Here is a 20,831-nt window from a genome sequence, read left to right as displayed (position 1 = left end):
TTTAAGTGAACTGCGGGGAATATTCGCTGTTGTTTCAGCCTCGTGCACATGCTCAGTGCGTTTTTAGGTACAGCTATTGGGTGGAATATCGCTTACACTGACAGTTCCCACCAAGCATGTGGTGGGAGAAGGTGCACACTTTCCTGCCAAAGAAACGCAAAAGACAATGCATTAGTACACCGCAAAGTTGTAAAGTTCTGGTATTTCAGTTTGGCCATACAATTGTCTATTTTCAGCCTCATGTAGAGTGTAGCTGCTAAATCACCCTGGCTGAGATAGGTCTTGCTGGCACGGCCATTTAGAGGGGCCAGACATTTCAGTGAACTAAAAGAATTTTTGAGCAAAGCTTTTCAGGTTTATCAAACCGGTTACACGTAGGATGTGACATTGGCCTCGAGGGAAGCCGGCGAGCATTTATTGGAAGGAAGCATGCACACCACATGGCACTGGGGAGCCCACAGCAGGAGAACAGAGAGGAGGCCTTCTCTGCTGTGGGGCTTACAGGGGAGAGCCTCCTGGTGCCTGGCGAGCGTGGGATAGCTTGGCTCCAGAGGCCAGCACCGTCTCAGGACTGGACGAGGTCCCAAAACATGAAGCACAAATGATGTATCCACAATCCTGCCACATGACACCAGCTTGCTTCCCAGGGCAACACAATGACCCCTCTGCCTGTGACGGTGGCTGACCAGAGGTGACCCAGCGGTATCCCCGATTTCTGGGGTGCAGACTTTTATGCAGCTCGGTCCATGCAAATATCAGCGTGACAGAGGCCAAGTACATATATCTCAGCTATGTGGGAATCTGGATACTGGGATGTGGTGTCACTCCCCACATGGACTGGCTTCCACATGCCCAGTCTTGATGAGAACAAGAGAGACGTGCTACAGCTGCTGCTGGGCTTTCCTGTGGCAAATATCCTCGGGCCTGTGTCTACATTTCTAGACAATTGGCAAGGTCGGAAGGGAGGCAGATGTTTCCCTGGGTGCAGACCCAGTAGATCCCATGGTGTCCTGGCAGTCCAGGTACCAGTGCCTATGACAGAGGGGATCTCAGGCTGCAACTTCCAGTCAGGTCCCAGATGCAGCTGGGTGGGAATCGCTGCCACCGCAGACCAGAGTGGCAGTTGGGCTAGTGAATGAGTTCAGGGCCAGGGTCAGAGGCAGAGGAACGGCCAGGTCTTGAACAGAAGGACAGAATGAGAAGGGAGAGCGAGGAGACTGAGGGAAAGAGTGGACACAGATGGAAAGGACACAGAATGAGACAGTGGCACTGGCTCAGTGAGCGGCTGGATCAGACCCTTCCTGAAGCTTTCTTTCAAAACAACCGCAGGAATGCAAGGAGGAGGGGTGGTGTCCACAATGCAGTCCTTCCAGCTGCCCACCCAACGCAGCACAGCTGAAATGACTTCTTTATGCCCAGAATGTCACAGGTAATTTAACTGGGTCTTTCCACATTCCTTCCTGCAGAGACCTGTGTCCCGCTCTGCCGCCAACCTGTCAGGACTTCAGCAGAGGGTCCTGTCTAGCCATGTCCGGAATCACCCTGACCCGCAACATTTTAAGATGAAGTTCAAGGCAAGGAAAACCATATGGTGTGTTTAAGAGGTAAGTGTGTTGGATATGATAATGCAGTCACCATAACAGAACTTTAATAAAACTTCTCCTATCTCTGCTCTTCCAGCGATGGTCCCATTTCCCATGGGGAAGGTGCTGCCACGTGTACCTGATTGGGAGGACATCTCTGTGCAAGATGTTACTCTTGTGTCCTCGTTTGTTTAGCGGGTCCATGCAGGAAGCCTGTACTGCACGTCTCCTCGTCCTCCATACCCATGTATAGTGGCCTGTTGCCTCCAAAATGGAAAGAGGCTATTGAGCATGTTGTACTCATGAGATGTTTGGTGACTGAGGTTCTGGCCTGGCATCTGCCGACCTGATGGTTTAGCATATTTCAACCCCTGTGTCAGGTGGTTTCCTCCCCGGGCCAAGCTCATTGTGGAGAATGTTTGGCTGCAGTCCCTGGACCAAGTAGGAAACATAATCTCCAACATATCAGGCTGACGACATGAAAGGGACCCTGCCAAAAAGGGTGGATGCTCAAAGGAAAGCTCTATGCCCCAGCTTGTGTAACATCCCCACCCTACAGCTTGGCACCTGTTGCCGGGGACAGGTTACGACTGCAAAGTAGACAATTGTCACACCAGTTTTTCCTTGCAGATCCTTCTGCTCCAAGGATATCACCCTGGGATCACCACTCTTTTCTGGGCTGTGAGCCTGGAATCCTGCTCTGTCTCTGTGAAGCCCTTGACAGGCGTTCATCCCCACCAGACCATGCCCTGGAGAGGTGCTGTTCTCCCACTGGGAGAGTGTAGACCTTGTCCCATACATAGGACTTTTCCTACCTTGCAAGGTGGAGTCCGCCACAGGAAACCGGCTCTCTCTGCATAGTGCACCCCTTGATCCTCAAAACACAAGAATAGGTTTTCTGGGTTAATATCCTTGAGGGATCTTGATGCAATGGTGACACTCAGGGGTGTGTTAAAGAGAGGATTTTTAAGATTCAGGGACATTTCAGATGGATTTCCCTAGGTAGTTACAATTCAAAGAGGATTCCAGGAGACAACATGAAATTGGCCTTTCTATTGAATTTCCCTCCTCACTGCTCCCGGAAGCACAGAATTCTAATATGGCTTGCAGAACAATCAGGCCTTTCCTTGCAGAGTGGATGGCTGAATGACTGCTTCGCCCAGGATACTAACCAGAGACGTGCTACCTTTCGGTCACTGAGGGGTGTCTTGGTGGCCCATGCCCCAAAGTAAACTATCCCTACTGCTTACCCATGCAGAACCGCCAAACTCCAGCAAACAGATGGCTTAGTAGACACGAAATGATTCCGCTCTGTGGCATTAGTGAGATGACAGACACAAGGTGGGATGAACAGTGGAAGTGACAAAGTGATAGCAAGCCTGGGAGGATAAGGCCACTGACTGGCAGATGGACCTAAGGAGCAGAAATGTTAGACAAGCAGGGCACGGAAGGCTTCAGACAGACGGGCTTGCAGAGTTGGTGAGAGAAAGAGACACAGAGTTCAGTTGAGAGACATGTGAGTGTGGAGGCTGAGAGAAAGGAGGAAGGCAGAGAGAGGGAGAGACAGAGCGACAGTTCAATTGTGTGTGAGAGAGAGACACAGAGAGAGAGACAGAGAGAGACAAAGACGGACAGAGACAAAGAGACAGGCCAATACACATGTAGAGTCTGCATTCGTAAGGAGAGTCACACTGGAGCCCTGACTGATCCTCGCCCTAAAATTACTTCCATTGCAGGAGACTTAGCATGGACTATCATGATATCTCATGGACCATATTGATAAAAAGTGAGGACACAGAGACACTGCCATGGGGTTAGGACAGGGGAAATGTTGGGCAACTACTTCCACTGACACTGAAACTTTGAGACGCCTTAGAATAGCTGAGGAGATAGGTTCCCTCATCACTCACAGCCTGTGTACTTGCAAGATCATCTTTGGTCCCCTTTCCCCAGGGTGACTCACAAGGCCAAGCAGTGGGACTGGCACCCTCAGGGGGCAGTTTCAGCTTTGCTGTCTGAGGCCTGGCCTCCCTTTACCATCCTATTGTCTGGTAGGTTGTTTCTTATTCTGGTTGTGGTGGGCCCACACTGGCTTACAGTGGGCAGCTGAAGGCCCCTACACAAACTTTCCTGTGTTCTGTGGCACCTGGCTGAATCTTTCTGCAGAGCCCTGAGAGGAGCAGAAGGAAACCACAGCAGGAGGGATGGGCCAGTCTCCATTGCTCTGGATCCAAAGACAAATCCCAGTCCCATCCACTGCACACTCCTCAGAACAGATTTCCCTTTGCCCAAAAGGAACCATCTAGACACCAGCAGGAAGGAACAGCCTGGATAGAGAGTAGGACCATCATTCTTGCTCACGGGAACCTCCACCTCCTGGCCTCAAGCAATCCTGCTGCCTCAGCTTCATGGATAGCTGGGACAATCGCGGCCCACCCCTACACCCTCTTATATATATTTAGTTTTACTAACTTATATATATTTAGTTTTAGAGAGACAGGCTCTCGGTGTTGCTCCATCTGCTCTCTAACCCATGAGGAAAGGAATCCTCCTACCTCGGCATCCAGAATGGTAGGATTACAGCCGTTAGCCAATGAGCCTGGCCCACTTCAGCTTTTCATATCACAAGGCCAAAAGCTCCGCCCTTGTTGCATCATGTTACTACCACCCATTTTGGTATTGGGTCCCATGAACAGGAGGGATCATGATGTTCAATTATGCGTACACTGGTTTCTCCTTACATAACTATCAATGAGTCTTCCTACACGTTTTTAAATATCTATGTGCTGACATCTTATTCACATGAAATTCCTATTCCCTTTACTGTTGCCTGCTAGTGCTTCCTCTGGCCTTCTGCCTATGCCTGGGCTTCCCAGCCTGTACGATGGTCACCTGCAGGCTGTAACCCCTTTTGAGAAATACAGCTCTCCTTTCCAAATTCATGAGACTTGCCATTCTTCATTAGAAAAATCTATGTATCTGTCTATCTATGTGTCTATGTAAAGGATGATACATTTACATCCTTTACATACTATATGTGAAGGGGTTAGGGTCTATGAGAGGTAAATAAACACTGATATCCAAGGAAAAAAGAATCTGTGCCTTATACCCACCAAGTTTTCCCAAAACAAATAAGGATAATGTTATCAGAGTAGGGCTCGTATAAGAAAGAAACCCAGATTCTTCAATGAGGATGAAGGGTACCAGGATTCTGAAACATCTACCTGCAAAGAAGAAAACTGAGAAAGCAAATCCCCTAAAGCAATCAAAATTTCAAAACTTTTGGAAGGGGAAAAGCTCAGTGCTACTCTGGTGAGTAGGACATAGGTTTACGAGCCAGGATCTTACAACCACATTCAAGTTAAGAGGAGGGCAGACTCTGCACACATAAGGAAGTTCACGGTTATGTCGACAGAAGAGCATACTGCCTGTAGTCAGAGCCTATGCACATGTAAGACATGTTTCTCACAGCCGGGAAGTTTCCAATCAACCTGGTGGGCGTATACATAACATTTCCTCAAACAACCTATCACCCAAGGACTTTCTCACCTGCACAGAGTATATTTTCCAGGGGAGACCACATGCAAGTCCAGAAAGCGAGTCTCAGAATATTTTTTGAAATACAGAAATTATCCCCTTTGTAGACCTTATACCAAGTAAGTTTTCTCAACACAATGGTCTAAAAGTAGAAAGCAACATCAGTGTGAGGCACCTCTGACATTTCACAGATGCATGCAAATTGAGTTTCATTGAATTTCAGCACATTAAAAACATCATTCACCATGGTCAAGTAGCATTTCTCCCAGAAGTAGAAGAATGGTTCCACACAGAGAAACCAAAGAATATGATGCATATCTGTAGCAGAATAGGGGCAAAAACTCTATGGTCATTTCAACAGATGAAGAAAGACCATTTATCGAAATTCAACATCTCTTCAAGGTAAAATCTGTCAACAAACTATGTACAGAATAACGTACCTGAAAACCATAAAAACCACTCGTGACAACTCTAGGGAAACCTCAGTGTGAATGGGGAAAAGTTGGAACATTTTGTGTAATATCTGGGAAAAGACAAGAATGGACACACGTCCCTACTTCTGTTCAACAAAACCCTGGAAGTTCTAGCCAAAGGTATTAAACAGGAGGAAAACCAAATCAAACCAAAACAAACAAAACAAAATGGAAGAAAACATAATCAAAAGGAATAAGTTAAATATTCCTTGTTTCCCTACGGTGTGCTATTTATATATAGAAAAATCTAAAACCAGTAAAAATGAAGAAACTCATTGAAGTTTTACAATTCAAAATAAGCCTGTAAAAGCAGTAGAGTTTGTAGACACTAATGGTAATCGGTCCGAAAAATAAGGCAGCAAAATAATTTCAGAAATCCATACTTAGGGATAACTCTAACCACGGAAGTGAAAAAGTGTCGACTTGATGAAAGACAACAAGAAATTGATAAATCTTTGAGGAAAGAAATGGAAAACTGTCACCAATCAGTGTAAGAATATTTCATGTTCCTTGACAGTGTTAAAATCTCAGCAGTACACAAAGTGATCCAAAGAGTCAATGCAATCTTTATCAAAATACCGATGACATTCAAGACAGAAATACCAAATCAATAAATAGATATATTAAAACCCTAAAATTGCTTGGTAAAACAAAAAATGCCCAGAATACCTAAAGTAATTTTGAGCCAAGTGAACAAACCTGGAGACATCATTCTACCTGACTGCAAATTATACCACGAAGTTATGCTGATAAACAGCACAATACTTGAATAAAACAAAATACATGGGTAAAGAAAAAGAAGAGAGAGCCACGATATAAATGTATGCATGTACAGTCAAATAACTTTTGAGAAAGAAGCCAAGAATAGGCAAGGAATAAAATACAGTCATTTCAAAAAATGATATTGGGGAAACGTTGGAGTGTACATGCAGAAAAATAAAGGTAGATTTTCTTGCCATATAAAAAATCAGTTCAAAACAGATTAAAGATTTAAATATAAGGCCTCAGACTGTAAAAATACTGAAAGGAATCATAAGGGACAATTTCCATGATGTAGCTCATGACAATTACTGTCTTCATATGATCTCAAAACAACGGTAAACAAAAGTAAAGAAACACAATGGGTTTATATCAAACCAAATGACTTCTGTACAGCACAGGAAACAAAAACTGAGAAAAGAGACGTTTCGGAGAACGGCAGAAATTCTTTTCATTCCATATAGATGTAAAAGGGCTTAATGCTTTACCGTAAGTAAGGAATTAATCTGAATAGCAAGAAAAGAGCCTCATTAAAAAATGGGCAAAAGGCCTAAATAAGCATTGCTCGAACTGACACACACATATGGCCAATAGATATATTTAAAATGTTCAATGCCACTAACTATTACGGAAAAACAAATCCAAACCGCGATGAGGTTTTGACCTCACTCTTGTAAGACTGTCTATCAACAGAAAAACGAAAGATAAGGGGTGGTGAGGAAGTAGAGAAATGCATGTAACACTTGCCTAATGTTGGGGGAAACGTAGATTAGATCTGCCATTATGAAAAACAGTATGGAAGTCCCCAAAAACCCTAAAAATAGGAGGAGAAATACCCTGCAAGATCCATCAATCATATTAAGGGTGAGTGTATCGACGGTAAATGACATCAGTTTGTCAAAGAAATACCTGTCCTCCCGTGTTTGTACCTGTGCTATTCACATTTTACTATTGCCGACATATCGGCGTATGCTAGCTTACTTCCATATTGAACCATTCCGTTTCGGAATGCATAAAGAAATTGTGGTACATGTACAAAGTGGAATACACATAGCCATTATAAAGAAAGGGCGGGAGCACTGGAAGACAATGTCCCATTCTCACCCTGTGGAATGTAATTCTTTTTTAAATATAAAAGCAAAAGAAGAAAATTCTTTAACAACAGTTCTTTTCTCTGAATATCTGACATCCATTCAATTCTCCTATCCCGCAGGTGAGGCCGTAACACCATTATTTGTCCTATTTCCATACATTGTTTGTTTATTTTACCCCTCTCTTCTCTATACTTGATAACTGAGGACACGGATTTTTTTCCATCTTATCACACGATGATGAACACAAATCTAAGTTGTTTGTGTTTTTTTAGTAAAATATTATGAAGAAATTGTGAATACACAATGATTGTTAAATGAATAATCAGAGAACATACTAGGGAGAAATTATACTCAATTCCTTTCATCATTGCTTTAGAAAACAGAAATCAATCAACCTTTGCTCCCTCGTAGGAAGTTCCATGGTACCTTCCTTCAAAAGTTCTCATTGTCCTGTGGGAACCACAGTTATTACTAAGTAAAAGTAAGCCTATATTTTTATATATTGATTGGGTTAGCGATTTGCAGTAACAGTACAGTTATTCTTTTTTTACAATTATATCAGTATTAGATATGACTTACAATAAAGGACTTTTTTATGCCTTACCAAAAGTCATTTCCCAAATAATCTCAAAGGAGTTACAACATTTTGATCCAGGATTGGGTAAAATGGACAAATTCAGGTACATAACTGCTCAGAGAAGCAAGCTAAATTTAGTCAGATAGATGACAACAGACTCAATTCTATAGAAAAACACGGTGTGTCAAAGACTGGCATGGTACAGAGATATGGGTCTGCAAATTGACACAGGCAGGGCAAAAGTATCAGAAGGACAAGGGCACAGGGACAGACAGGGACGGAGACAAACTCACACACAGAGAGAAAGAATTATGGGCACATAACAAACATGATTTTCATTTGAAACAGAGCACACCTCCAAGACTCTGACAATGAGAAACAACAAGTATGATTCCGTGATATTCAGGCAGAATGCTCACAGATTCGTCAGGTGACACTGTACTTTGTGGCCCCTAGGCACTGATAATCAGTGAAAGAAAAAGTTAGGAAACTTGTGTAACTTTCTATAATAAGAGCCCCACATCAGTGCTCATGTGACTGTACTAATAGGGCGGAGGTACACCTAAACCTTGAGGAAGAAACTCAGTAAGCTGCAATCACTAGTGTGGACAAGGAGGCCAACCCACCAGATACCGGCATTCAAGTCAAGAGGAGACACCTAATGATTTTGCTACCTTCTGCATGACAGGTTTGTCCCCACTTCATTCCACGGCTGGGCAGACTGGTAAAGAGCCCTGCCATTTAATCTTCTTAGCAAAATCTATTTATCACCATGCCAATCTGCTAAGCTCCAACTCAGATGTCCGCATTGCAGTTTACAAGAGAAGGGAATGTACTCATAATGGTGTTCCTTATTGTGTCTTTACCTAATATAGGGTTTTATATAGGTAAGTCCTCCGAAATTTCCTGGTTTACAGTTCCTGGAGGAGCACACAACTTGCCTTCCCATTTCCATCTAGGGTGATTAGAGCAGTCTCCTTTAACCAGTGCAATAGTATAAGAGGTTTCACTATGTGGGAGCTGTAAAGGTCCCCGCAGGTTGGGGTCAAGTTTTGAAGAACTCATTGCTCAGCATCTGTGCGTCATGGAGACAGTAGCCAGAGCATGGCCAAGGCTCCCTCTTGAGAGCCTCAGGTGACCAAACCCAAGCAGCAGCAAGGCGAGTTAGATTTTAATATCTAAAAGCTGATATCTATGAGAAGGTTTTCCATGCAGATTGCAGGTAGAAAATATACACGTGAACTCTGCCAAACACTCATCCCTGAAAGACCATAGGTCTTCTCACAAAAGCTATGGGCCAGGGAGTTAGTTCATGTTGGCCAAGAATGTGTAACTACAGTATTAGTGTGTTACCGGCAATGGGGCCCACGTTGGAAATGATTTATCTGGGAATAAGTACAAATTTTCTGGGTTAAACCCTGAAATGTCCCTTCATCTCTGGCAGTCAATCCCTTGTTCTGTGTGGAGACGCACTTATTTCTGGAAGCAGCTACCCACTGGGGAAGGAGCACCCTGAGTTTTGTCATTCTGGGTGGGGCTTGTAACTCATGCTCTGCAGGCAACCCCAGTTCTTTCCCTTTTCACTACTTAACCACACACGTGGCCTGTGGAAAAGGCCACAAACGTGGACCCCTCAGGTTATAGAAGCAGTGTGCAGCGTGTTTCACAGAAGTGTCCTTGTTGCAGTTTACATGAGAAAGTAATGTACTCACGATGGTGTTACTTGTTAAGTTGTTGAGTCTTCACCTAACATAGAGTCTCATGGAAAAGACTAATCCATCCCAGAATAGGAACACTGACAGTAGCATCTGCAGAAAGGCAGCACGCATGTGGATCACCTGGCGTTGTGTAAGAATGACTCCACCCATCTGTTTCCCTCAGCTCTGCCTGTTTGCATTTTTTACCCACACTGAGTCACTTGGAAACAAAGACTTTCTCATGAGGTCATGCGTATGAGGAATGTGGTTGATCAAGCCTTTGTTTTGTTTTATTTAGGCACCCCTGCCAGAACGAGAAAGTCGTATGCTTCCTATCCTCCCCTGTACCTCTGTGTTCTTTCCCAGAACCCCACCCTATGCTCATTTCTTACAACATTGCTGGCAAACCTGGTCCTGTGAGGTTCATTGTTCCAGCAAAGAGCCATGCATTCATCTAATGAGGACAATTAATTCAACTGTGAAACCAACATTAAAATATCCATCATCATGTCTTGTCCTCCTGTGTCTTGTAATATGCAAGCGTAAGGATCACTGGAGGTACCTTATAAAACCAAATTGAGCACTGAATTGTTTCGGGTCCTTGACCACTAGCCACTGTCATCAAACTACCCTCCTTTTCTCTGAATACAAGTAAGTCTCCAACTTAGCTAGCTTCTCTTCTCTTCCTCCCCAATACCTGCCCTGTAGCACAAATTCTGACCTCAAATGGAAATCCCAAAAATGACACATCCCCCCTCTTACATCATAGGCCTTGATCCTCTTTGGTAAACTCTAACGCAGAGTACATAGATAGATACATATGTATATGTAATTACAGATACAGAGAGAGCTTGATGCATACAGATACATAGACATAGACAGAGGTATTTTTAACTCACCCCATTCAGTACATTAGCAAACACTCAGACACACATTCACACACTAGACAGTGTTTATTTTTTCTCCCTCAGTACACTCCAAATTCATCCAGATGTCTTGCTGTCTGCAGTTGTCACCACCTGATCTGATTGTCCTTTATTTTCTCTGACTTTGATCATATGGAGTAGTCATCTCTTGCAGCTCGAGTAGCTTTGGGGGTTGGGCTCTCATAGTTTAGGCAAATTTCTGGCTCCACCATATTCAACTCCAAACTGTAAAGTGTCCTAAAACACACATAAAAATGCATTTCCTCTGAAAAATACCAAAAGTTCTTCTAATTTCTCAATTCCCTGACCAAGGTGCTCTCTTCCCCTACTGTGACCTCTTCAATTGCCTTCTAACCTTGTTTAACAAGTGCTGCCGATAATCCCCGCCCCATCCCTGCTATTCTCTGTGTGTCTCCAATAAGCTTAGATTAGACATAAGGAAATTTAAAAAAAACCAGAAATTTGGTGGTAAAACATGGGAAAAGATGGTATCCATATCTACAGCCATTGGGGAAAGTGTAAGAGAAAAAAATATGTAAGATTGACCCCTTAAGGGAGAAGAAGGACAACCAAGGGTAGGGTTGACTGTACTAGAAGGCAGTTCTAAGAAGTGAAGTTAGTGATTCTGCCTTGCTTCTGTCTGAGTGACTCTGGACATTCAGTATGCTTCTATGGGCTTAAGATTCCCCAGTTATCAGCTGGTTTGCATTGCAGTCCCTAATGTTCCTGTTTGACCTAAGGCCCTGGACGACTTGGGTTCTGTTCACTTCCTGTCTTCCTCTGAGCCTTAATTTTTACCTCTGGGACATGAATGCCCAGGTCCCAGACAACATGCATTTGAACCCTCACTTCCTGAGCGTCTCACCTGTCCTCTGTTTCTTCCGCAGGCGCCTTCATTCTTGTATAGTAGCACAAGGGAGTGAGACACAGGTCTTCAGTGATGAGCTATTAGGGAAATCAGAACAGGTCAGGTAAGGGTTTGGGCAAGTGTCACAAGCAGCTGGCAAACCCACTTAGGCCATGTAAGACATTCCCCAGGAAGGTCCCACCTCAGCAATCGTGTAAGAGTCGGTAAAGTTGTGGTCAGAAAACCAGTTGAAGAAGTTAAGACTGCTGTTCTGGTGTGCGTGGCTGTGGGCCTCATGCTCATAATCCTGATACCACTGAACTGGAGAGGAATGAGGGGCTCTGAATTCTGTAGGAAAATGGGCATGTAGGAAGGAGCTAGGGCACATGGGCACTGATGTACCCACCATCCTCACGACCCATCCAGAGAGTCACATCTTACCAGTAATGTTAACGAGATATTCCTTGGTAACCACTTTTTTCCGGAAGTAGGTTTTGTTCCCGAAGAACAGCAAGATCCTGTAGCAGCTTTTGGGATGCTTGATTTCCTCCACCTGCCAGCCGGAAAGGGAAAGTGAGGACAGCTTAATTCTCTAATCAGGTGACCTTCTCTTTCTTGCCTGTAAGAATTAATTATCTTCCTCGCCATTCCCCTCTAAACCCACCAACCTACGTTTCCCAGGCCTGACCCCCAAATGGATCATGTAGCTAACCATGTCCTCCTCTCGGACACTGACCAGGATCGACATCTGGGGCTGTTTCACAAACTGCATGAGGTCAAGGATCCTTCATATGCTGAGAAGGGAAGGCTACAAACAACAGAGCACTTCTGGAAAGAATACAGCAGGGTAGGGCATATCTCACACACCTGCTACCAAACCTCCCTTTCCCCTTTTCCTTCTCCTGCATTAAGGCCGTTAGGTGGAAATCTCATTCCCATGCCAAGAAGAGACTACCACTACTGAGGAACAGAAGGGCTACTTCTTGTGAGTTCATGCTCTCTTCTGTTTCTGTCCCAGGCATGGCAGAGTCATTCTATATTATGTATGAACACTGTCCCTGTTCTGACTGATGCAGGTGAACATTCAGGCCTCCTTCCCTGTAGCATTATTCTGAGGGAAACTGCTGCTATTTGCAACTACTTCGTGGTAGGCACCATTATGATTCAAACCTCTGCCTATCACCCCAATAGTGCATTTGTGCCACATACATGGGAAAAGTTGTGGCTCACATCCTGTGTTCTTTCATTGAGACAGGGTCACGCTCTACGCCCAGACTGGAGTGCCTTGGCCTCATCATACCTCGCTGTGCCCTCCAAATCCACCCTAAACAGGTGCTGCTGCCTCAGCCTCCTGAGTACCTGGGACTACAGATAGGTGACACAATGCCACCTTTGTGTGTGTGTGTATATATATATAAATATATATATATATATATTTGGAACAGGGTCTTCTCTTGGTCTTTAATTGATGGCCTCCAGTAATCCTCCCTTCTCAGCCTTGCAAAGTGTCACCAACTTTATAGATGACATTTTCATTAGCATGACTTAACACTTTGCCTAGCACACGTCTCTACAGCACAATCTAGACCAACAATCAAAAGGATAGGGCTTTGGCCCAGAAGCCAGATTGTCCCGGATGATGGACATCCTGTGGTCAAGGTGAGCCTGCCACCTTTGCAACACCCTGCACATCAGCCGAGCGTGGGCCTTGCTGGCTTGGCTAGTCACTGGCTCCAGATCTAACTGAAGAGCTTCCAGGGCCTCCAGTGTGGTCTGGGACATCCTGGGGCAGCTCCCTGCCTCTGCCTGCTTGTTCTTCTTATCCTCCTCTTTCTCCTGCACTTCCTCCGCCGGCTCTTTCTCCACACATGCCCCACGCTGCTCTTCTTCCAGTTGTCTTCCTGCTGGCTTGGCCTGGGAGTCACCCCTACAGGGTGATTGTGCAACCGCTGCCAATCAGAGAGAGGGTGGAAGGTGGAAGGGGTCCCACTGGGTGCTCCCTCCCTCGTCCTCAGGCCCGCAGCTACCCACCCTCCTGGGCACTTGAGCCTGGTTCTGCCAGGAGCAGCTGTAGGTGCCCGGGCTTCTCTTGTAAGGAGTGTTAAAAGTGCATATCTGCTCCGTTGCTCTCTGGTCGCATCCCTGTATATTAGGTGACATGGGGCCACTAGAACACAGAAAACCCTCAACGGTATGTGTTGTGCACGAGAGACGGCACGTGATATCCCACAAGGAGACAACAAGGGGAGGGAACCGGCTGGTGCTGCGGGGGTGGGTGGCAGCTGCGGGAAGCCAGGCTACAGCAGGAGACCTGGGCCCAGAGCAGACAGCACCGCCGCCACAACTGGCCCATGTCCCGGACCATACAGACCATATTCACAGGTCTCCTGCCCGATGACAGCCCTTTCTTTCCCAGGACAACAGAAGACCACACTGGCCTGCACTCTTGGCCTATGGGAGAAAGCAGGACAGAATGCCTGGTTCCAGTGTGCAGCTCGGTCCTGGGAAGAGAAAGCTGCCAGACGCAGGTGGCTGTCTACTAATCGGTAGGAATGTGGTTGGTGAGACTTGGCATGACTCTCCACGTGGGCTGGCCTTGTGGAAGTCCAGGGCCTTGTGAGTGCCTCAGAAACATAACACAGCTGCTGCCAGCTGTGCCCTGTAGCAAGTATGCTCGGGACTCTGTCTGCAGTTGTTGACCCTGGGCCAGGTCAATAGGGAGCTTGATGATTCCCAGGGTGGAGACCCAGTAAACCCCATGGTGTCCTGCCAGTCCAGGAACCAGTGCTTACAACACAGGGGAGCTCAGGTGCAACTTCCAGCCAGGTCCCAGATGTTGGTACATCGGGATCATGTCCAGCACCCCCCACAGTGGCACTTGGGCTAGTGAATGAACTGAGGGCCAGTGTCAGAGGCAGAGCAAGGGACAGAACTGGAATAGAAAAGACAGAGAGAAGGGAGAGCGAGGAGACTGAGGGAAAGAGTGGACACAGGTGGAAAGGACACAGAATGAGGCAGTGGCATTGGCTCTGTGAGCGGGCTAGATCAGACTCTTCCTGAAGCTTGCTTTCAAAATGATGGCAGGAACGCAAGGAGGAGGGGTGGCGTCCACACTGCAGGCTTCCCAGCTGCCCACCCCACGCAGCACAGCTGAAAGGACTTCTTTATGCCCAGAACATCACAGGTAATTTAAGTGGGTCCTTCCACATTCCTTCCTGCAAACACCGGTGTCCCGCTCTGCCCCCAACCTGTCAGGCTTTCAGCACAAGGCTTTGCCCAGACATATCAGAAATCATTCTCACCCACAATATTTTCAGATGCAGTTCAAGGGAGGAAGAAAAAACTGAGACGTGCTAAGAGGTAAGTATGTAGGATATGATAATGCAGTCACCGTCTGATAACCACACTAAAATTTCTCCTATCTCTACTCTTTGGGTGAAGGTCTGATCTCCCATGGGGAAGGTGCCTGCCACGTGCACTTGAGGGGAGGACATTTCTGTGAGGGGTGTTCCCTTTGTGCATAGGTGAGTTTTGCAGGTCCATGCAGGAAGCCTGTCTTGCAGATCTCCTCCTCCTCCTCCTTACCCCGGCATGGAGGCCTGTTACCTCAGAGAGGGAAAGAGTCTACCAAGGACAGTTGTACTCACGACATGTTTGGTGACTGAGGTTCCTGGCTTGGCATCTCCCGACCTGGTGGTACAGCGCATGTGCAGCCCTGTGTCTGCTGGCTTCCTCGTGTTCGACAGCAGTCCATGGCTGTCCTCAGTGGCAAACCTGAGCTTCCGCGTGCCAGGGTGGTGAGGTGGAAGGTACCCTGCCAGCCAGGATAGATGCTCAAAGAAAAGCTCTATGCCCCTGCTTGTGTAATGTCCCTACCCCTCTGCTCTGTCCACTTTTCCCTCATATGTGAACACCTGCAGATTAGACACTCATCACACCTTCCTTTCCTTACACATCCATCTGCTCCCAGGACACCTCACTGGCCACAGCACTGTTTCCTGGCCTGTGATCATGTTATGATGCTCTGTCTTTGTGAAGCCATTGACAGGCGTTCAACCCCTCGTGACCATCCCCTGGACATGTCCTGCTGTGGTGCTGTGATGGTGTAGCCCATATCCTAAACATGAGCCTTTCTCTACCTAGCAAGCTAGAGAGGGCCTAAATGACCAGCTCTCTCTCTAATGGGCACGTTTGGTTCAGGGAAAACACAAGAATATCTTGTCTGGGTAAATATCTCTTGGGGTTCCTGAGGCTAGGGTGGCACTGCAGCCAGTGGAAACCAGAGGTTATATAAAATTCGGGGACATATCTGGTGAGTCTCCTCCTGTCTACTTTAGAATTCACAGAGGAATGCCGCAGACGATAGGAACTTGGCTTTTCTATTTAACTCCTCTCCTCCCTGCTCCTGGAAACATAGAATTCTCACATTGCTCCCAGAACAAACATGTTATTCCATCCAGAGAGGATCGCTGAATGACTGCTGCCTCTGGTATTCCTGGCAGAGATGTGCTCTATTTTAGTCTTCGAAGGGTGTCTTGGTGTGCTATGCACAAAAGCAAATTGTCCCTACTGCTTACCCAGCCAGAAACTATGAACACCAACAAACAGATGGCTTAGTTGACATGAAAGGGTTTTACTCCGTGGTAAGGGCGGGATGACACAAGAAGCCAAGGTGAATAGTCAGACTGAAAAATCCAATAGCAGCCCATGTAGCATGAGAGCACTGAGTGGGATATGAACAGAAAGGGCACAAATATTACACATGCAGGGCATGGAAGACTTCAGACAGATGGGCTTACAGCACTAGTCAGAGAAAGAGATACAGAGTTGAAGGGGCAGACTTGTGAGAGTGGAGGCTGAGGGAAACGACGTACACACCCACACACACAAAGAGAGAGAGAGAGCAAGAGAGGCCAATACAAATTCACAGTGTGCATTCATAAGCAGAGTTACACTTGGGCCCTGACTAACCCTCACCAGGAAAATACTTCCATTCAAGCAAACTGAGCACAAAGTGTCATGATACCATGTGCACCTTATTAGTGTGGAATCAGGACCCAGACGCTCTGCCATGGGGTCAGGACAGGGACACAGCTGGGCGACTACTTGCATTCAGAGCAAAACGAATGTTTTCACCCCTTAAAATGGCTGTGGAGACAGGACCACTCCTGCCTCCCACCATGCAGCCCAGGAAGAACATGTGTAGGCCCCTTTCCCTGGGGTGATTCATGGGAGCAAGCTGTGGGACTGGAACCTTCAGAGGGCAGTTTCAGCTTTGCTGTTGAGGTCTGGCCTCTCTTCACCACCTCCACCACCTGGCAGGCAGTGTGGAAGTCTATTTGTTGTGGGCCTGCACTGGCATTTGCTGGGCAGCTGAAGGCCCCTGCACAGGCTTTCCTGTGTTCTGTGGCACCTGGCTCGATCCTGCTGTGGAGCCCTGAGAGGAGCAGAAGGAAACCCACAGGAGCAGGGAGGGGCCAGTCTCCGTTGCTCCGGGGCAAACCCAAATCCCAGTCCCACTCACCGCACACTCCTCAGAACACAGTTGCCTTTCCCCAGATGAACCCATCCTAGACACCGACAGGCATGAGAAGCCAGGGTCCTTCAAGGGTAACTCCACAGAGCATAGCAGATCTGTGCCGATGCCCACCCTGTCTGCAAGGGTGTGGATGTGCACGATGCAGAGGTCAGAGCTGGTCTGGGCTCCCTGTCTAGAGCCTCAGCCACCTGCCCTGCGTGGCTGGCAAAAATCAAGCGGTCAGATCTGAGGCCAAAAGCCCCCCAAAATGCAGGAAGTTTCTGGACTTCTTTGCAGGAGAGTAGAATAATCGCACATGTGTCTGTCAGTCCCTCACTCTGAAAATACCTGCTGGGCCCCCAAAGAGAGCATAAGAAGCCAGAAAGTGTGGTGAGAAGGGGGCAGGCAGGTGTACACGGGAGAAGTTCAGCCTGCTGCCTGGCCAGGGAGATGCCTGTCTTACACGAGGGCCACAGACACACCTGGGGCACCCCTTGGGATCACCCCTAGCCATCTGTGGCACAGTTACTCCCTCACCTTGTCGCCAGGTTCCAGGACTTCCCTAGAAGTGGCTCCCTCTTACAGATGAGCCCCCGGGGGACCTGGATATGGCCAGGGTGAGGTTTGAAGCCTCGGTCCCCGTCCCTTCTGTGTAATAGCAGGAACTCCCAGGATGGCATCCTCTGGGCAAGACAATCCCAGGGGGCACACAGCTTGCTCATGCCTCACACCTCTGTCTGCTCAGTCCCTACCTCCTCCTGTCTCTATGTGGGTGTCAGGGTATAACTCCAGAAATAAAAAGGATGCTCAGGGGTCTATGGAATTGCCAGGGCATGTGCCTCTTCCTCGTTATGGCCCTGGGCCCTACAGGAAGCGGGAGAGAGCCAGTGATCCTTGGGACACCACAGCGCGGCCACATGCCCCGTCACCCTCCAGCCCTGCCTCCATGCACCTCCCACTGGCACGTCCGGCACCTTTGCTGGGAACGCTCCTCCCGGGGGCTTGGACTGGGCACCCTGAGGGCAGTGCGCATGCATGTTCCTGCCAGGACAAGTGGGTCACGAGAAGTCCTCAGGGGAATGTTGCCCTGTTTTCTTCCCTTCAGCCCCTGTGACCATTCCAGGGAGGGTCCTGGGGGAATCTTCCACATGCCTATGGAAGACTAGAAAGGAGGTGTTGCCAGCCACACAGGCACTTGTCACCAGGCCTTGACTGCCACATGCCCTCGTGTTACATCTGCCAGCTGATCAGTGCTTACCCCTGCCCACGCCAGAGTAGGGAGAAGGCCAGCCTCCCTGCCAAGTCTGTGCCTGTCGTGTCCAGGGCTTCCTCCTCTTTCAGGGGCAGCCCACTGAAACACACAGGGACTCACATGGAATTCAAGGGCACCCCTCCCAGGTCCCATTTACTCACAGCCTCCTCCCAGTTTCCCAGGGAAGCACTCAGGGACACAACGGAAATTGATAAGAGTTTATTGCCATGTAAGGGCCACTGCACATGTAGGGCATCTCTGTATCCTACAGCAGCCGTCCGTTCCTGTGGAGTCTTCCTCCTGGGACAACCAAGTAGACTATTAAAGTCTCTGAGTAGCAGAAGCTCCCCAGGTTTCCAACGCTAACATCTAAAAAGCTGTGTGTAAAGCACAGGGATCACACACAGACACAAACAAATACACAGACACGCACGCACACCCATTCATGTAAACACATTCTCACATATTTGAACACACACACAATATACACATACACACTGGCACAGGTTCAAAGGAGAGTAGGTGTCTGTGAAGACAAGGGGAGCCCACAGCTGTTGGTTCCCATATTCGTTCCCCAGGACTCACTATGCCTTGCCATTCTGTGATCCCTTCAAGTCTGCATCCCATGGGCCCCCAGTGTGTTTCCCAGTTTCCCAGACAATGGCCCATGCCGTCTGCACGGGCTGCAGTGCAGGTGTGGGCATCGAGGAGAAATTCCGGAGGAGGCTTGGATTTTCAACTCAGACAGTGACAGAGGGGCATCACCATGGGCAGCAACATGTAGACATCTGCCTGCTGGCTCAGAGGGACGGAGGCCCCACTGTGTGGTTGCTACCAGGCCTCAGGGTGGGGTGGATGCCAGTGGGGTGGCATGACAGTTCAGAGAAACACAGTTTCCAGTTACTCCTGGCTTCCTCTGGGGGTCTTGCAGCTTGAGGTACCCCAATCCTGACCTGTTGTCTTCTCAGTTCCCCACTGCCAGCTTCTCTCCCACCTCCCTGTGACTTGGGTTTGCTCACTGCTCTCACTCTGACTCTCAGCATTTCTACAGCTTCCCAGGTAACCGAGAAGCAAGGGTTTGGCCCATACTTGGCTCTACTCACCTGGCGCCCTCTGTGTTTCTTCACACCAGGTCTTCATCCCTGGGGTAGTAGTGCAAGGGAGTGAGCCACAGGTCCTCGCTGATGATCTGGCAGGGCAACAGGGACAGGTCCACCCAAGGATCAAACCCACATCACCAGAACCCGAGAAACCCACGGAGGTGACCTCAGAAGACGTGCACAGGAGCCCCACCTCAGCAATCCGGTTAGAGCCCGGGCAGTTGTGTTCGCACAACCAGCTGAAGAAGCTTACATCGGTGGAGTCCTGCTCCCTGAATGGGGCTTCACCCTCATAATCCCAGAACCACTCAATGGCAGAGGAACGAGATGCCCGGTAACCTAAAGAAACAAAGAAAGAAACAAAAAAAACCCAAAACTTAGGGAAGTGTCCTCGTGCGGCCTACACCCCCTCAATGCCCCTCCCCCACCACCCAGGTGGGCATGTCCCACCAGTGATATCAAGGTGATACTCCTTGACGATCACTTGATTCCGGAAGTAGGGGTTGGGAAGGAAGAAAAACTTCATCCTACAGCGGTAATTCTCCAGGCTTACTTCCTCCACCTGCCAGGGAAAAAGAGGGTGAAGGAGGAGGAGTCTGTGCTGAGGGGGTCTCCTTGATGTTTGTATGAGTCCTTTACCATTGCCAGCTCTGCCACTCAAGCTGTCCCCATCCTGTCCCACTGACCCTCCCCAGCCAGACTCCGTCCCCCAGGCCTGACCTCCAGATTGATCATGTAGCTCAGCACGTCTTTGTCTTGCTCCGTGATCACAGCTGGCAGCTGGGGATGGTACACAATCTGCCTGAGGTCAAGGAGCCTTTCCACACTAGGGAAAGAGGCCAGGAGCCATGCAGCATGTCTGGAGAGCATGGAGAACGAGGGAGGGTGGGGGCACAGAAGCCCCCAGAGCCCCACACTTACAGCCCTCCCATGGCCTTCCTCAGCCCCTGCCTGGCCCCAGACATGCTCAGGACTAGGGTTTTCCTGGGCGTGGGTAAGTCTGAGAATCCTGCACAGAGTCAGGGAGGGCTGTTTCCTGAGGCCCTCTGAGCCCTAGGTGGCCCTCGTGTGCTGGCCGCAGGACACACACTGCTGACGTCTGCATGGGCTCTGTCCTCTCCTCACGCCCTCTGTCAACTTGGGCTCCTCCCTACGTGTGGGCGTGTGCCTTGAAGGTACCACTGTGAGCGTGAGGGGAAGCTGCCTGTGTCCGTGCCCAGGAGGGCACGTGTGCCCTGTGCCCCAGACATATGCCAGGGAGAAATGCACAAGACAAATGGAAAGCAATCTTTGCGTCTGGTGCTTTACAGAGTACAGTAGGTTTCTTAAGGTGAGCCCCAGATTTTCACCACATCCTGTGGAGGCTGATTGCTAGCTGCAGTGAGTCACAGTGGATCTCCATGGCTGCAAAAGCTATGTGGACTCCCAGCTCTCTGGGGTGTTCCTCAGTTACCTGTCCTTCAAAGTT

The 20,831-nt window shown here is 48.2% G+C and overlaps 2 protein-coding genes and 1 long non-coding RNA gene across 5 annotated transcripts in view; all 3 read right to left on the bottom strand.

The window, feature by feature from the left end:
- The window catches only part of LOC123629050 (F-box-like/WD repeat-containing protein TBL1X), a 1,209,717-nt gene that overhangs the window by 234,178 nt on the left and 954,708 nt on the right, over positions 1 to 20,831 (bottom strand). The gene's annotated exons all lie outside the window — the stretch shown is intronic.
- On the bottom strand, positions 11,545 to 12,078 carry LOC123629073. The gene is made up of 3 exons (XR_006731893.1): positions 11,935 to 12,078; positions 11,696 to 11,841; positions 11,545 to 11,591 (listed from the first exon to the last, which is right to left on the bottom strand). It is a non-coding gene; the product is annotated as an uncharacterized LOC123629073 (long non-coding RNA).
- Positions 18,468 to 20,446, bottom strand: LOC123629058 (testis-specific Y-encoded protein 1-like). Of its 2 annotated transcripts, none has more exons than XM_045538998.1 (5): positions 20,084 to 20,446; positions 19,814 to 19,925; positions 19,557 to 19,702; positions 19,367 to 19,452; positions 18,468 to 18,563 (listed from the first exon to the last, which is right to left on the bottom strand). In XM_045538998.1, exons 1-4 carry the CDS (start codon positions 20,231 to 20,233, stop codon positions 19,387 to 19,389), a joined length of 474 nt encoding a protein of 157 aa, XP_045394954.1. In that variant the 5' UTR covers positions 20,234 to 20,446; the 3' UTR covers positions 18,468 to 18,563; positions 19,367 to 19,386. The 2 variants fall into 2 exon arrangements, with proteins under 2 accessions (XP_045394954.1, XP_045394955.1); XM_045538999.1 differs by having other exon boundaries at positions 19,617 to 19,702.

The sequence above is a fragment of the Lemur catta genome, chromosome Y (genome assembly GCF_020740605.2).
Source record: "Lemur catta isolate mLemCat1 chromosome Y, mLemCat1.pri, whole genome shotgun sequence".
Taxonomy (NCBI): domain Eukaryota; kingdom Metazoa; phylum Chordata; class Mammalia; order Primates; family Lemuridae; genus Lemur; species Lemur catta.
The sequence above is the reverse complement of the archived record's forward strand: the minus strand, read 5'-3'. Positions and strand labels throughout refer to the sequence as shown.